The 17,021-nt window shown below is 37.8% G+C and overlaps 1 protein-coding gene across 3 annotated transcripts in view; it reads left to right on the top strand.

Annotated features, from left to right (window-relative positions):
* The window catches only part of FAT3 (FAT atypical cadherin 3), a 2,670,157-nt gene extending 2,653,468 nt beyond the window's left edge, over positions 1–16,689 (top strand). Inside the window, exons 27-28 of one of the 3 annotated variants that reach the window (XM_044072198.1) lie at positions 12,253–12,288; positions 12,900–16,689. In XM_044072198.1, coding sequence (XP_043928133.1) covers positions 12,253–12,288; positions 12,900–13,519 — 656 coding nt within the window. In that variant the 3' untranslated portion in view covers positions 13,520–16,689. The other 2 variants (XM_044072199.1, XM_044072200.1) reach the window with 2 other exon arrangements.
* Positions 16,690–17,021: the final 332 nt, after the last annotated feature.

Below are 17,021 nucleotides of genomic sequence, written 5' to 3'. Positions count from 1 at the left end.
TATTCTTTGTATATGTACATATGAGTTTGAGTATTAAGTCAATAGGAAAGTGTATATACATTTTTTACACAATTGTTTATACAATTTTTAGGTACATGTGTTATAGAAATGAGAATTTTATCAGGTGATATAGTGTCATGTGAAGTGACTGAACATGTGACTATGAATCTGGTTTTAAATATGGCTACCATTCTTTTAACTAGTGTCTGATGAAGTTGAGTGTAAGAATACTTGACGAAAGCGCTAACCATAAAAGTTTAAGAATTACTGTTGCCTGCCTATTTTTTGTTGTTTTTCAGTAGTTTGTTTGCAGTTTGACTCTCTCTGATGGACTGAGGCAGTCAGTAAATCACCCTGTATATAAATCAAATTTGTGGGTCACATTTGGGTTGCAAGCTAGGCTTATAAGGAGCTTAGTGGTCGTTAGAACCTGTAAGTTTCTTAAATTTTTCCTCAGTGTCTGCCATTTACTGGCTAATTTGTTTCATCACCTCCATTTGGTCCTGCTAGTATTCAGCAGTATCAATAGTGGAAACATTGAAACTTTTAATGGAAACATTCCCATCAAATTCCATAGCTCATTTGATCTTGCCTGCAAACTGCTGGTCACCTAAATCACATTCAGTTTCAGCACCTTTTTAGTCTCTCTCGGTAATGAATGCTAAAGATTATGGGACCCTTTTGCAATTCAGCATATTGCTACTCCCTTCACAATTCATGTCTCCCTTGAATAGTTAGTAAATTAAATCTTTATTTTCTTTTTGCCAAAAATCTCACCTAATTAACAAATTTTGCAATTCTCATTCAAATGAAATGTCACAGGAAAATATTCAGACTCAAGTAGGACAAGTATGCGACTCTGATGCTTGGAAATTCTGAAAGCCTCCAGTAAATGTTTCATTGGGGCAGTTGAGCAGCTATAAGGGCAGGAGGAATACGTGCTTCATTGAACCAGTAGATCTGCCTTTCTTCCCCAGTCTGTCATTTTTTTTGGTCTGTCTGCCCTACTTCATATACCTGTTTGATATGGGTGTGGATTATTCCACCATGGGAGTACACATTTCCTCCCATTTATTCATTTTTGGTGATGAACCTGCCCCTGCTTTAGTATTTGAACTTCATAAACTGCATGATTTCATATTTTTTCTTTGTAATTTCTGGTTAATTGGCTCTGAAGTTTGAATCTTGGAAGTTTGTCTTCTTACTCTCCATGACTCTGGCAATTATGCATTTCAGAGCATCAGGGTTTTATGTGTGTAGATATCCATACTCGATGATCTGTAAAATATATTGCAGATGATGAGTTCTATTTTTGCTAACCTGGTTTTCTAAACTATATTTTAGTCAGTCTGTTCAACTCCTGGTATTTTTCCCAGAAGCTCAGTCCAGGAGACTATATTCTTCACATCCTGTATGCTCACCACAAGCTGAGATTTTACTTACAGAGGGTCCATAAGTGGTCTTTACTTCTGGTAACATGAATTAACAGTGTAATGATTTGCCCTCTAGCATGTATAATTGGTGAAAAGGCTAGTAGACCTCCAGCTGGGAACATTAAAATGGAATTCCACCTACTGAGTCTGCTTTCTTGCTTTGGAAATATGTCCACCACAGACATCTTCAGCACAGCCATCTTGGTCATCTCTGCATACTTTCACCAGTCACTGTTGTCAAGACATCTGTTCCATGGGAAGAGCATCTTTTGGAAGGATGTGATTCCAAGGCATTTGCTTGAATCCCTCCTTCTCCTGCTTTCTTTCTTCCGCTCCAGTGAGGGCTGTTTTAGTTGGGGCACTGTTTGGAATTCTGCACATTGCAAAGGCCCCTGGAAGTAAGATAATACCCAGTATAAGGGTTATCACTCTTAACAGTTAATCTATGGGGCGGTCTCTACAATGACTGCCCAATTCCTACCAACGTGTCACCAATGGGGCAGTCTCTACAATGACTGCCCTATTCCTACCAATGTGTCACCAATGGGGTGGTCTCTACAATGACTGCCTTATTCCTACCAATGTGTCACCAATAGGGCAGTCTCTACAATGACTGCCTTATTCCTACCAATGTGTCACCAATGGGGCGGTCTCTACAATGACTGCCCTATTCCTACCAACGTGTCACCAATGGGGCAGTCTCTACAATGACTGCCCTATTCCTACCACCGTGTCACCAATGGGGCGGTCTCTACAATGACTGCCTTATTCCTACCGACGTGTCATCAATGGGGCGGTCTCTACAGTGACTGCCCTATTCCTACCAACGTGTCACCATTCCAGCTGCTTCACATGTCAGCAGAAATCCTGCTGAGTAAACAGAAAAATTCCGTATCTTTATAGTGTTGTCTTGTAGATGGAACCTGGTCTGAGTAAGAGTGTCAAAAAGACAGGATAAATACAGTATATGCACCCCAAAGCATGACATTGGGATGCCAGGCTTGGGTCAAAGAGAGCATCCCCTTTTGAACTTGGGAACTACAGATATTTATTTCAGAGTGATATAAGAGGATGCTGAACAGAAGTACCAGTTGTTCTACCCATTCTGCCTGATATGGTGAGCACTCACATACCATTTAGTTCTGTCCTAAAGCAATTTTCGACATTACTATAAGCAGTGAAAAGTTATTTTTAAAGGCATTTTTCATGAGAGATGTGAGATGAATATGTCACACATAGAGATGGTCTCTGTTTAGTAAGCTTCCCTCCTTGGAATTCTCTGTAGGCTTATTAGTATATGTAAGGAACATTTTCTGTTTAAATAGAAACAACTTCTTTATGCCATTCGAAAGATAGGACTGAATAATATATGTAAGAAATTTCTTAACTCCAAACTTTGCAAATCTGAAGTTCATACTCAGTAATTTAATTTTCATTACTGTACATAATTAGCTAAAGTAATTTAAACTTATGTATTGCATTTGTACATTTTTATTTTTAAAGTGGCTCTGCAATGATCCTCTGAGCATTATGCCATCAGATGAGTTTAGTTCTGTGGTCCCTATAAATACCTAATCTGTTTGGGCCATTTTAAGGAAAAAGCTTCTCAAACTTTTTCTATTAAACCATGGCCCAAATATTGTATCCCCAGGGGTTAATGTCAGGATGTACCCATAGTCTGTGATAGACAAACACCTGCCCATGTTCAGTGGTGCGCCCATTATAGTCTAAGGATACATTCCAATGCTATTCCCAGTGCTGATGTCATGGGAATAAAAGTTAATGAAATCAGCAGAGACTTTTTTTAACAAAAAAAAGAAAATGAAAAACAACAGATGATACAAACTACTGGAGTGAAAATGCATCATTGTACTTCAGGTATTGCATGCCATGATATAGAAGGTAAAGAATATTTTTAAAACTGTATCCTGTCCATCTGTAGGAAGCACAGCACTCTGCTACATTGTTTCCTTAGAAGACTTATATATGTACAATAATAAAATGTTAGTTTTTTGTGCACCTGTGGTGACCTAAATGTTTGCAGCTATTTCTAAAGTGGTATCTCAGTTGTCTCCAGTCGTCTTTTAAAACCTTTTTTATAGAGCAGGCTGATATTTGGAGCTACAGGATTGCTTATTCCATAACAAAATGTTCTAACAGATGACACACTATTGATTGTAGATTGTTCCGATGTAATAATGCATATTAGAGTGTATTAAAAACATAAACTGATACATTGCTCTGGAGTAGTACTAAAATGAATCTGCACTGTACATAATCCAGTTTGACAACCTAGCTAAATCATTATAAACAATGTGATGTTTTCACATCATGCAAAATATATTCTGGCATGCATTTTAATTAATTATATGCAAACTAGCTTTCTGAAATTATGCAATTAGGCATCCTAACTACTTTGTTTAGGCAAAATGATTTTCTTACATCAAACAAAATTTAGTCTGGCACCTTGGCTTACTCATTAAATGCACACTGATGTTACACCACACAAAATGCAGTTTAGTTCCTAACTAATTTTTGTATCAATCTACTGTTCTTGATTCACACAAAGTGCATTTTAGCACCCTTGGTCACTATTAATGTACCCCGCTAAACCCCACAGAATGTGTTTTTGCAGTCTGATTAATTATATGCAAATTCTTTACTTAATACCATACAAGACACGCTTTAGAATGTTCACTGATTTGTTCGTTCTTTAGACCATGTGAAGTACATTCTTGCACACTAATAAACTCATTCATTCATTATAGACAGTAGTTATTCATCAGATGTCTGCTATACATTTAGCTCAACTTAAGATCAGTTTGCCACAGTTAAGATGTCATAGGTTGAGATACTTTAATGCGAGTCTTATTGGATATTCCCACCAATGAGTGCAACCAAGCATGCACCACATATGCCAAGGTACTAAAAGCCAGACTGAGATAAATGCATTAACTAAAAATAGCACAAGTGAGCATGAAAGAAAGGTAAGCGTGACATGCCATTATTGTTTTACAGTGTCACTAGCTACATAACTGGAGATGTCTATGATAATTTACTGTGTACACCGCATGCTTTGGCATTTGAGGCTAGTAATGTCGCAACTTGATGCTTAACTGTGATATTTCTAATTATAGCCCTGATCTACCTTTAAATTATTAGTTTAACAAGAGAGTGATATTTGTTAAGTCTGTCTGGAGGGCTGCTGAAGATAAAATAATGTTACCTTTTATATTCTTGGGGCCACTAAACTGTGAACAGAAACTTTCCAAAGTATACCCATGAATACTTAAAAAATGAACAACTTGGCATATTGCTTTAACTTGAGGGTATTTTACTGCTTCCGTACTAGGAAAATAATAAAAGGTATATGTGTGGTGCTAAAATGAAAATTGCACAGCCTTTGTAGTGTGATCAGTTATTTGTTAAGCTCTAATGTTGTGTTGTGCAGGAAGGAATGGTATACATTTTTGTTCATCATGATGGCTTAGACTACACAAGTGTGATTCTTCACCTTGTTGTGATAGAGAGCATGAACTGAGAATCAGCAGTTATAGTGCAGTTTAAAACATGAACTATGCTGAAAATGTGTATATTATTGTCAAAAATGTTAAATGGGCTCAGGTTTCTAGTTGGTAGAGGAAGAGAAGGTATGGGAGTTGGGAGAGGAAGAGAAGGTAGGGGAGTTGGTAGAGGAAGAGAAGGTAGGGGAGTTGGTAGAGGAAGAGAAGGTAGGGGAGTTAGTAGAGGAAGAGAAGGTATGGGAGTTAGTAGAGGAAGAGAAGGTAGGGGAGTTGGTAGAGGAAGAGAAGGTAGGGGAGTTGGTAGAGGAAGAGAAGGTAGGGGAGTTGGTAGAGGAAGAGAAGGTAGGGGAGTTGGTAGAGGAAGAGAAGGTAGGGGAGTTGGTAGAGGAAGAGAAGGTAGGGGAGTTGGTAGAGGAAGAGAAGGTAGGGGAGTTGGTAGGGGAAGAGAAGGTAGGGGAGTTGGTAGAGGAAGAGAAGGTAGGGGAGTTGGGAGAGGAAGAGTAGGAAGTCAGGTTATGTTTTGGCCAGTCCCATGACTCTCACAGGTGCTGCTATAAACCAAGATTGTTACTTAATTGAAAACACTACTAATTATGAGTGCATGTTTTTATTTTTCTAGGGATATAGATAATTGTATATCCACCCACACAGTTTTACTAATTTTTTTGTTTTTAAATCTGTTTAGAACATTTTCCCAGCTGGGTTGTAACTCCATTGGCAAAACACCTATATATGAACTTACTATGTTTTAAAAATAAATGTTTTGCTATTTTTGTCCCTGCTTGTCTGCCTGTCAGTCATCAGCTGCCTTCAGGTCACTTGGCCTATTGTTCTAATCATAAAGGTAAGGGTCATCCGAGAGGGGTCATCATTTGGAAGGCCATCTGGTTGGTTCAAGAGCTTTTTTCTTATTTTTTGCCTATCCCTTGTGCTGAGGAGGGATATGCAAGCAGCCCGTCCACTTTGTCCTCTCCAAAAGCATACATGATGGTTTGGCCAGTCTTCAAGGAAATCCCAACTCTGTGTGCCTCTGAGAATACACCCCCCACCACACAAGAGATGCAAGTGGATTATACCCCTTAACTCTTCCCCCTTCCTGCCTGGTCTTCTTGTGAGCAGAAGTGGAAATTAAAGAACAAATTATAATTTGTGTAGTTCATTTGCTAATTAACTAATTAAACCGCATGGCAATCTTAAGTGCAAAATTTTTAATAGTTGCCTCCCTTTTTTTCAAAAAGAAGTATTCTCAAAGGGCAGATGGTGTTGGATAAATTGAAATTGATTGAGATGGTTAAAGAAAGATGTTACCCTATGTTTTTTGTAAATGGAAGTGAAAGACGAAACTGCTAAGGGGAAAAGTGGGAGGTATGCTTCTATTCAGGGTGGTAATGTAACCCAGGTTTTTAAAGCAGTAGATATAAAAGTGACAAAAGGGAGCAATCGTGATTCTTTACAATAGCGATGATTCCATCTTTGTTAAAATACTTAAAAGGATATGGGGATTGGCCAAAGCAGTTTACACAAAAACTCTATATCCAGAATGGGGAAATGGTGTTGCAAATGCTGTAAGTACAACAATGATGGACCCCTATGTTTTTATTAAATGATACAACAGGACTATAGGGTGTCCTGGGAGGTGGGACTGTTTTGTAAAATTTGTAAAAATTATTATCCTGTAATCTTCTAATTCTGAAACTTATTATACTTGTAATGTAATGGAGCTTTTCTCCCCAGGACTCCATTGAAAATGGGTTCCTTGTGGCCCAAAGGACTATCCTGGTAAACAAACTGCAAATAAATAAATAAAATAATTGTAACACCACCAGGATTGTGTATTTGGCCACCTGAATTGCATTTAGGTAAAAGTAATAAGAAACTTAGGGAAAGAATCTATGTGCATTTATACGATATAAAAAAGGCAAGCATAGTAATGCTCTTTATAGACATTCAGTGAAATATAATGATTTCAAATTATTTATTTTTTGTGATTGACTAGGTTATTATTTGTGGGGTGATTTTAATAATCTATTGGCTCACAAAGAATTAATTTGGCAATAGCATCTCAACACTTGTAATGAACCTGGTGTAAATGATTCCTTTTCTCTATTAAGTATTCTTAGAGACACAGCTATGAAATTTTAAGACGTGACATGATTTTATATTGTTTACAAAAGTGAATTTTTTTTTAATTAATTGTGTTTCATTCATTTTGTATAAATATTTAGATTAATATAATTGTGAATGTATTGGTTTATTTGCATTTATTATTAGGATAAAAAAACTAATGTGATTGGTTGTCAGCATGAATTAATTCTGCTGATGTGATTGTCCTTTTAACTGTGATGAAGTCCAAGAAGTTTTTTTGGGGGGGACAAAAGTACTCAGTTTTCTCATTAAATACTCTGATTAGGCTTCAGGTTTGGTATTTTTTTTTTATTTTCATTCTGCATTCTTTAGTAGACTGATGTTGCTCTGTCTCCTTTGGCTTTGGCCATAATAGTGGGCATCATCCAGTAGCTTAGCCTACTTGTGTTTTCATACACAGTGTTTGATGGTAGTTCCCACACAGGATTCCATGATAGTGGAGTTGACCTGGGCTTTATCCTGGCTGGATTCCCCTAGGGCTGGGCTTTATTCTGGCTGGATTCAGCTAGGAAGGAAGCCCCCTGCTACCATTGTAGAATATTCACTTTGTAATGTGAGTTCTTAATAACGTCTGTTGTATGTCTTTCTCCTTTATTAAATGGTCCAGAATTTCAGGGTTCAGGCCTCCTGAATTTTGTATCAGCCTCACAAGGTCTGAAATGTAAGTCAGGTCAGGTTTTATCATGTTGAGTCAGTGGATTTATGAAGGTAGTTGGAAGTACATAGTATAACTGTCTGTTTTTGCACAATAACTTAGCTTTAGAATAAGTTTTAAGGGTTTGTTTTTAGCATTTGTGACATTGCGCGGTAAGTCAGCCTTAGAATTAAAGGTCAGTTTTCAGCATATGGTTTATATTTGTAGTTGTGCGCATTTTATGAACCAACAAAAAGTTTTTAATTGAGTTAGAAGGAAAACACTATACAGCCATCCCCATATATGGTTCTTTAGTACTGAAGCAGTGTAGCCAAGGCAAAAACATCTTCCCTGGATATATGCAGAATGTGGGTCGGTTCATGAATGTAACCAATTGTATGCTGTGTAAACCATGGTGTACACTTTTTAAAAGTAATTTATTTTGTGCAAGGATATATACCAGAATTTACTTTTTATTGTGGTTTATGGTTATTTATTTTTTCAAAAAAAATCTAGTTGGCTAACTACTTTTTGCTTAAGCATGACATTTTGGGAGATTTTTTTGAAAAATTGCATGCTTGGGATTTAAAAAAGTATAACGTACTGAGCTAACCTGTCTGGTACACGTTTATTTATTTATCACATTTGTTAACCGGGTATGTCCAACTGGGCCAGAGGCCCGTTTTCAGTGGAGACCCAGAGAGAAAAGCTGCACAGTAATATAAGACAATAAACAAAAACATAGTAACAGTAAAACATTAGTATAACAGAATTATTTACAGCATCTAGAAACAGTACAAAGGCAGGTCCTTATTACTAGTGGAGACCCAGGGGGAAGACTCCACTGTAGTAGAACACAAAAAAGATGCAGTAAGTATAATACAATCGGTAGAACTGTAAAATTACTGTTGCAGAAACAACACAATGGCAGCAAATATAATACATTCAGTAGGACTGTACTAGAGTAACAGTAGATAGTATATAAGTTAAAGTTTACTAAAGGGATGTTAGCCGGTCTGATGAGAAAGGTAGCTAAAGGTGGGGAAGTAGATTAACATGGGGTGAGGCAGGAGCACAGCCAGTGACTAGTTAGGTGTTCCTTTAGGAGTGATTTGAACTGGTTATGTACTTGATTTTTTGTTATTGTGTCTGGAAGAGTGTTCCAGAGTTTGGCTGTTTTGTGTGAATAGAGGGAGTTGCCATGTTGGTTGTAGGAGTTGGATACTTTTAGTTGGAGTTTATTGGAAGATCTGAGAGATCTGCTATTAGCATTAAGTTGAACTAAAGAGTAGATGGCAGAGCAGTTGCTGGGGGTGGTAGGTTATTTTGTGGGCTAAGGATAGTTGATTGAGAGATAGAAGGTTGGGGAGCTCTAGCCAGTTTAATTTTGAAAGAGCTGAGCAGTGGTGGGATCTGTGTGGGTGATTAGTGGCAAATTTAGCAATTTTATGATAACATGTTTCTAGATTGTTTAGGTCAGATTTTCGAGGGTTAGTAAATATGAAAGAGCCGTAGAGAAGGGTAGATAAATGGTGTGTGCGAGCAGTGACTAGCATGGCATTGGGAGTTAGGATGGTTTGGCTATGTATAGGGAACCTAGTTTGATGTGGACCATTTTGATGATTTGGGCAATATGTATGCTAAATCTAAGGCTGTCATCTATGATGACACCTAAAACTTTTGTGTGGTTAGTGGGGGTAATTTTGGTACCATTTCCAGAGGTGATTGACAGTGGGGGCTGGGAAGTCTTGTGTTTTTTGGTACTAAAAACTATGACTTTTGTTTTGTTGGGATTTAAAATGAGTTGGTGTTGGGAGAGGTAGGTTTCAATGTCCTGAAAAGAGGATTGCATTTTTATTTGGAACTCTTTGGGTGAGGGGGCAGAACAGATAAGGGTAGCATCATCTGCATACTGTACTATGGAGGCATGTTTGGTTGCTGTACTGAGGCTGTTTGTGAATATGATGAAGAGAAGTGGATGAAGAATAGAGCCTTGAGGTACACCCACTGAGATGGGGAGTAGGGGGGAAGAGAGTTTTCCCACTTTGTAGCTTGTTGACGGTTGGAGAGAGAGCTGTGGAACCAAGTTAGTGAGGGTAAACTAAGGCCATAGGAAGATAGTTTATTTAGTAGAAGCTGGTGGGACACAGTTCATTCATGAGATGGTGGATGGTGTTAGTGAAAGATAGGAGGACAGTACTGGTACTGTGCTTTGGTCTGAAACCATGCTGAGAGCTGGAAAGGAGGTTATTGTTAAGGAAGTAGGATATGAGCTGGGTGTGGGTGCATTTTTCTAAAATGTTTGTGAGGGGGAAAAGTATGGCTATGGGATGATAGTTGGTTAGCTCTTTGAGGGGCCACCTTTATGGAGAGGTATAATATGAGATATTTTCCATATGAGTGGGACATAATGTGCTTTTATCGAGCGATTGATCAGGATAGAAATGGGGTAAGCAAATGAAGGGGCTGCAAGTTTTAGAAATTCATTAGGGAGCTTGTCTGCAGCTGTGCAGCATGGTTTGAGTTTGGACAAGAGAGTTTTTATGTACTCAGTTCGTATGGGTGAGAGGGAGAAGGAGCTAGGATTGTCTATGGCTGGGGTGGGGACAGTAAGTGACTGGGTAGGTTGGTTATTTAGAAGGGAGGTGACGATGTTCATGAAATGGGTGTTAAATTGAGTAGAGATAGGGACTGAGTCGTTTGAGGTAGCAGGTGGGGGTAGAAGTATGTCCTGGGTTTAGGAGTTGGTTGATGGAAAGCCAGAATTGTTGTAGGTTGTTTTGCTGACAGGATAGGAAGTATACTTGTTTGTCTCTTTTTATTTTTTTTTTGTTAAGTTTCTTAGTTGTTGATATTTAAGGAGGTCAGCTTTGTCTTTGGATAACCATGGGGGGGGGGGGGGTTGGTTTATAGTACAAACTTTTCTGGTAGGAGCTAGATTATTAAGAATTGTAAGGAAGGTTGTGTTGAAGTACTGAACAGCATCATCTAATTGTAGGTGGTTAAGAGGGGATCAGTTACATTGTTGCAGTAAAAGGTTGAAAGTAGCGGGAGAGAAGTTTTTCACAGTATTCTATGCACGAGTGATTCAGTGAGTGCTGTGCTGCTACATCAGTGTAAAGGCATCAGAACAGAGTTGTAGAACAACTCAAAGAATAACTGGACTGCTCAATCTGGGCAGCAAAACAAAAAGATTGTACACCGTCTTTCGATGGCATCAGAGAAGTAGTTAAGGAGAGCATAAGGGTCAGCTGCCCTAGGTGCAAGTTGTCAGGGGGTGCAGTTGGCACATGCTGACTGTACAGTCCCACACACAAAGCACTTTTTAGTTATGACTTCGAATACAGTGTGGTCTTCTAACTATAGCATGCTTGTTATATTTGTAACAAGCATATTTTTGGTTCTGAAGTCAGTTCTGAAAAGACCCCTGAGAGGACCAGTTTTTCTGTCCTCAAGTCAGACAGCACCTTTTTTTTTGCTGTTCCTGTCAGATCAAGGAACTGCACACAGTGCCTGGGTATAGTTCTAAACAGCATTAACCCATTCGCTTCTTTGGCAGGAGAGGGGTTGTTAGTGCTACAGCGAGTAAGTACTATAAAGCTTTGTGTGTGTGTGTGTGTGTGTGTGTGTGTGTGTGTGTGTGTGTGTGTGTGTGTGTGTGTGTGTGTGTGTGTGTGTGTGTGTGTGGGTGTGGGTGTGTGTTTGTGAAGGTTTCCATGCAACTGCATTCATGGCTTGGTGGGAGGAACATTATTGCCTTTACGTCTGAGTGCAGTGTTCATTTCGGAGACATGATAATGAGATGTTACTCACTGTGACTTTATTATGCCTCTGAATCACTTTTTATCACCGTCACACTGTTAGGCACTACAGCATTACCCAAATAATATTAGTAATGACAATTACTTTGAATTCTGGCCAGTGTCTAAAAATTTGCAGTACTGCCTTCGGCTGGGGAATGTTCTTGTGGGGATTGGTGCTACATTTGGGAAGTTGGGGTGCAATTCCAAAAACCTTGGCTATGTCTTTGTGTAGGTTATGTTTTCTCTATAATTAAAAAATATCAACATACCCTGAAATACCAGAACTACCTTTGTATATAAAATGTCTGTTCTTAGCCAACAGAATTAATGATAAACAGTGTTTTTTTTATTTATTCGTTTATTCTACATACAAAGTTGCACTTTACTAAATGAAACAGATAGACAGAAAGAGCAAGACAAACTGATGTCCTTATCAAAACCTACAACTGGGAAGCTGCCCAGCTGAATTATTCTTGCACATTAATATAGCTGAATTACTGAATTATTTTTTACACTATGACACCCCAGTATTTTTTTAAGATATAACCTATGAACCTAGCTGAGAATCTGCTTGCTACTGCCATGTGACGGCTTCTAATAGCTTTTCTTCCCTGAACAGCATAAGGAGCAAACTGGAGAATTTTCAAATGATGTTGCCTAACAGATGTTAAAATAGTCTCATATTTACTTTATGTTCATTCTCCACCTGACAGTGTCGGTATTGGACCAAGGGCAAAACTACAACAGAGGTGACTGTTACAGCATATCTTCTGCCTGGCTCATTCTGTTAACAGCCTGAATTTAAAATGCTCCATTTTTGATGTGTTATGAAACCCTGCATGTTTGTACATTCAGCGACTTATACCACATGTTGATGCCCATGTTATTACATTTCTGCCATGTGTCTGTTTTCTTTTATAAGCACGTTGCTATATTTCATCATTCACATATTATTTTTAGTTTAATACTAAATGTATTCCCAAAGGATGACTTCATTAAAAAGTCAGTATTATACACAGGTTGCAGATTAGCATTTGTGTCTGATTATACCTGAATGAAATAAGACTTGTAATCATTTTCAGCTTTCTTAAAAATTATCACTCTTAACCGGGATTAAAGATTTGCATGCTAAGGACTTAAGATGTAATAGCAAAGAAAAAAAAACAGCTGCTGTTCTTGCTAAGTTTTGTGTTTATTTTATTTTTTTCATTACCACAGCAAAGGCACAACTGGCTTTTTAGTTAAGCATGGTGATTATATTTGTCTTTGCATGCTTGTTTGGATTTGAATATAATGATTAGATATGGCTTTATGATTGCTTTGTCTAACTCTTTCTTTTTCTGGGGTCTGTGCTTCACAGCTTATCACTGGGATACATCTGACTGGATGCCAGCTGCTCGCCTGTCTGACATTGAGGAATTACCAAATTATGAGGCTGCAGATGGCGCTTCAGTGGTTCAGCAGGGAAGCACAACTGAACTGGAAACAGACTACTACCTTGGTGGTTATGACATTGACAGTGACTTCCCACCACCACAAGATGAGGAATTTTTGAGCCAAGACCAACTGCCTCCACCATTACCAGAGGATTACCAGGACCAATATGGTACCCTTCCTGCTTCACAGCCAGTTTCTGTGTCTAGCACACTTAGTCCAGATTGCAGAAGACGTCCCCAGTTCCATCCCAGTCAGTATCTCCCACCTCATCAGTTTCCAAATGAGGCAGAGCCCTTAGGGGCACAAGAGGCAAATGAACTTAGTACTTTGGCTATTGCCTCAAGCCATGATTTAGACAATGTAAACATAGACACTATATCTCTTTCCATGCAGACAGCTACAAATGCTTCATCATCAGATGTTTCAGCTGGTTGTGGTTTTGATTCGGAGGTAGCCATAAGTGACTATGAGAGCACAGACGAGCTAAACATGGACCATATTCAAATTCCTTTTACAGAGTCTCACCATCAGACTCAAGTTTGATTAAAGAACATAACTCTGTGCTCATTAAGTTATAGAGAACTTGATGGTGGAGAAGGCAATGCAATGCAAAGCTTTCAAAAAATCATGCTGTTTACTACAAAAGTGTGAAAAGAAGTGGAAACTAAAGAACAAATTATAATTTGTGTAATTCATTTGCTAATTAACTAAGCCACATGACAATCTTAAGTACAAAATCTTTAATAATGCTAAAACTGTAGAGTGTTACAACAGGTGAGAAGGTGATCGGCTCTTTCAATGCTAGGTTAAAAGAATTTCAGATGTCCTTTTAATTAAAAAAGCTGATGATATATATAGGAGTGCTACTGTATTACTGAAAGTGTTACACCTGCAACTCATTAAGAAATTAAACACAGCAAAGTTAAGAAAATGTTGAGGCAGAAATACCCATTTGCTACAAAATTTGAGAAATTAAGATTGCATTGATGATAGTTTCTATGGAAGGATACAACAGATGAGTCAAGCTGTAGTTAGGTAACAGTATTAAAAACAAATGTACATATGGTTTCGGCAGTGTTGATCATGAACAAAGCTTTGTATTCACTTCTTTTAATTATCAGGTGACGCTTAAGTGATAAAAGTTTCAAAATTTCTGTGCACCAGACCGTAAGCTCCTTTTGCAATATTTCAATCAGACTGAATTCTGGAAACAGATATTGGATTCCATTTCCTGCTTTAGTTTCACAATATATTTTTATCTAATTTATTTATCAATATTTTCAGTCTTCCTACTTCATGGAAAAAGGCATTATAAAATTGGAGAATATCAATTATCTGAGAATGTTAATTGAACAGGAACAAATAATGGGCCACACAAATGAATCATTCATCAACTACCATCATGTTTGTGTCTGTGAATGTCAGTTGCACAGGTCCTTTTCTTTGCAGCTGAAATTGTAGAGGTAAACATTCACTCCAATGGGTCTCCTATAATAACTCTGAAGATGACATTCTAACTGTAAATCACTTTCTCCTTCCTAGCTTCCAATCTGTATCTACTTCGTACCTTAAACATTGTAACAGTGTTACATTCCAGAAAGATACACTGATCTTGATACATAACTAGACATACTAGCTTTAAGAAATAAGTGCTTTTTGTGTAATGGTGCAGTTAGAATGCTGTAATATATTAAAGTGATGGTATTTTTGTTTTTAAATTATTAGTTTACAATTTGCCAGACTAATAACTTAATTTGGTATCATATCTTGTTTTTCTTTTTCACAGCTACTTAAAAAATTCATGCATTAACCTTTGGCCCTAGCTCTGTTTGCTTTTCCTCTTAACCTTGTACCAGTTAGGATTCATAAGAAGTAAGATACAAATGAACAAAATGTTCTTGTGTAAAAACATCTTGATGTCCCTTTATAGCAGTCTATGAGGAACAATATCAAAGAGGAAGGAGTCAGAAGCCCTTATTTGAAATCGGCAAAGAGCAGGTTCCAAGATGGCCAGATGATGTTACGCATGCAAACTTTCATGTATAGACATTTGTTCTCTGTCTCTCTCTCTCTCTCTCTCTCTCTCTCTCTCTCTCTCCTGTTCTTTTCCTAATTTAGACTAAACTGGACCTTTTAGAGGGTTTAGTGTGTGTTTTCAGGAACGTGTTATTCATCTGCCCTTCTGATGTTCTGTCAGTTATCTTGAGTTTTGCTCTAATACTCAGTCTGTTGTGGGCATCTGCTAAGCTGAGGACTATGGCAGGACAGCGGTTAATGTTGCTCATTCAGTTTAACATTCTCTCAGCTGGGCTATGTCAGCTTACTTCATACCTCCAAGGCTGCAGGATGCGATCCTAGTTTCTGGTTGCTGTCTGGATAATATTTCTTTATTTACCGCTGGTCTGAGTAGGTTTCCTCCAACGTTCCAAAGACTCACTAACTGGTCTGCTATTATAAATTGCCTATGCATGTTAATTTAGGCTTTCAGCTTGCAGCCCACATCATAGCTGAAAAAGGTCTCCAAGGATTAGTCCACATAACCAGCAAAAAATATGTTTAAATAAACAATTGATACAGTACATGAGACATTTGATTTCCCAGTTTAGGTGTTAGCAGTAAGAGCACCAGGCTTTAAATTCTTCCTCTGGCTTTGAGATAGTCAGCACATTTTTCTCATGCTTTATCTGAAGTTCTTAGTGCAGCTTAATGTAGTTTTTGTGCTATATCATCCCAGGGTCGGTAAGCTAACTTAGACTGTAGTCCATAGTGTGTACTAACATTAGGAATCAACATGAATAAAACAAGGCTGCATATGTGTTTTTATACAACTTTGGTTTATGATGCTCACGACTTTTATGCTTTCATAAACCAAAGACATGCAAACAACATTTATAACATACTGCAATGTGTGCATTATTCTGCCTATAGCATAAAAAAATTACTATTCAGCTGCTCTATCAAGAAATAAAATTACTGCATACCTTTTTGGAGCACACAAAAGTTGTAAAAATGTTGCAAAAGAACATCATATGGTTGCAGGTTACATTTAAAAAATGTTATTAAAAAAATGTTCATTTTCTTGAATATTTGTTTCAAATAGTATAGCATTTATTCAATCATTTTTCCAGTACCTGTTCTATCCGCTTTATGATCATGGGAAGCTGGAGACTATGGAAGCAGTCCTGGATAGGATGCCAGTCTGTTCCAGGATGCATATACTGACATACACATGACACACACCACAGATAGTTAGGAGGCTGACCATTTCCTTTCATGGTATATCTTTGCAATGAAACGTAGACCCCTTGCAATAACTCAAGTGAAAAGAGGAAGAACATACAAACTTTGTACTGTAACTACCCCATTGTATGTCTTCAGCAGACTGTTTATTTGCACAGATATACTTTGGAACAACTTTTGTTAAATGTTTACTTTATTACTGCCTTTTAAGTGTAGATACCAAGATTATATTAAAGCACTAAAAGAGGACAGATCTGCTCTATTGTAGGCTATTGTCAGACAAAGTGTTGCATGAAGCAGAGCTAAGTGCCTCAGAAACCTGAGATCTAATGATGTACTCTGAAAAAATATAAAACATGCCCTGAAGGGTGAAAATGTAATGATCCAGTGTGCCTACAGTGTAAAAATAAAAAAAAAAGATGCACTTTCTAACATTCTGAAATATTGACTTGAGGGCTGGTCTCTCCTACAGTAGTGACAATATGAAACTTGTCCATGTAGTGAGTGACAAGACTAGGTTTCTCCAAATGCATATTAGCACTTCAAAGAGTAGTAGCAAAAATTTCTGCAAACTACAGTAAAAAGTCACAAATGTAGCACTGAATAGAATCCATATTTTATCATTTTTTAACTTAATGGAGGTAGGTCTGATAACTGTCACATGTGAACTCAAAGAAATGACTTATAGCATGTAAGTCCAAGCCAGCCTGCTGGCTCAACTCTGACTTGGATTTTAGTAAAAATCTTTTGACTTCCCAGTTTGTGTTTTTTAATCATACATCTGCTACCTACCAATTAGCTGTAA

The sequence above is a fragment of the Protopterus annectens genome, chromosome 5.part0 (assembly GCF_019279795.1).
Source record: "Protopterus annectens isolate FY-2018-M chromosome 5.part0, PAN1.0, whole genome shotgun sequence".
NCBI lineage: Eukaryota > Metazoa > Chordata > Ceratodontiformes > Protopteridae > Protopterus > Protopterus annectens.
Note: the sequence above shows the minus strand (reverse complement) of the source record. Positions and strands in the feature narration are given on the sequence as shown.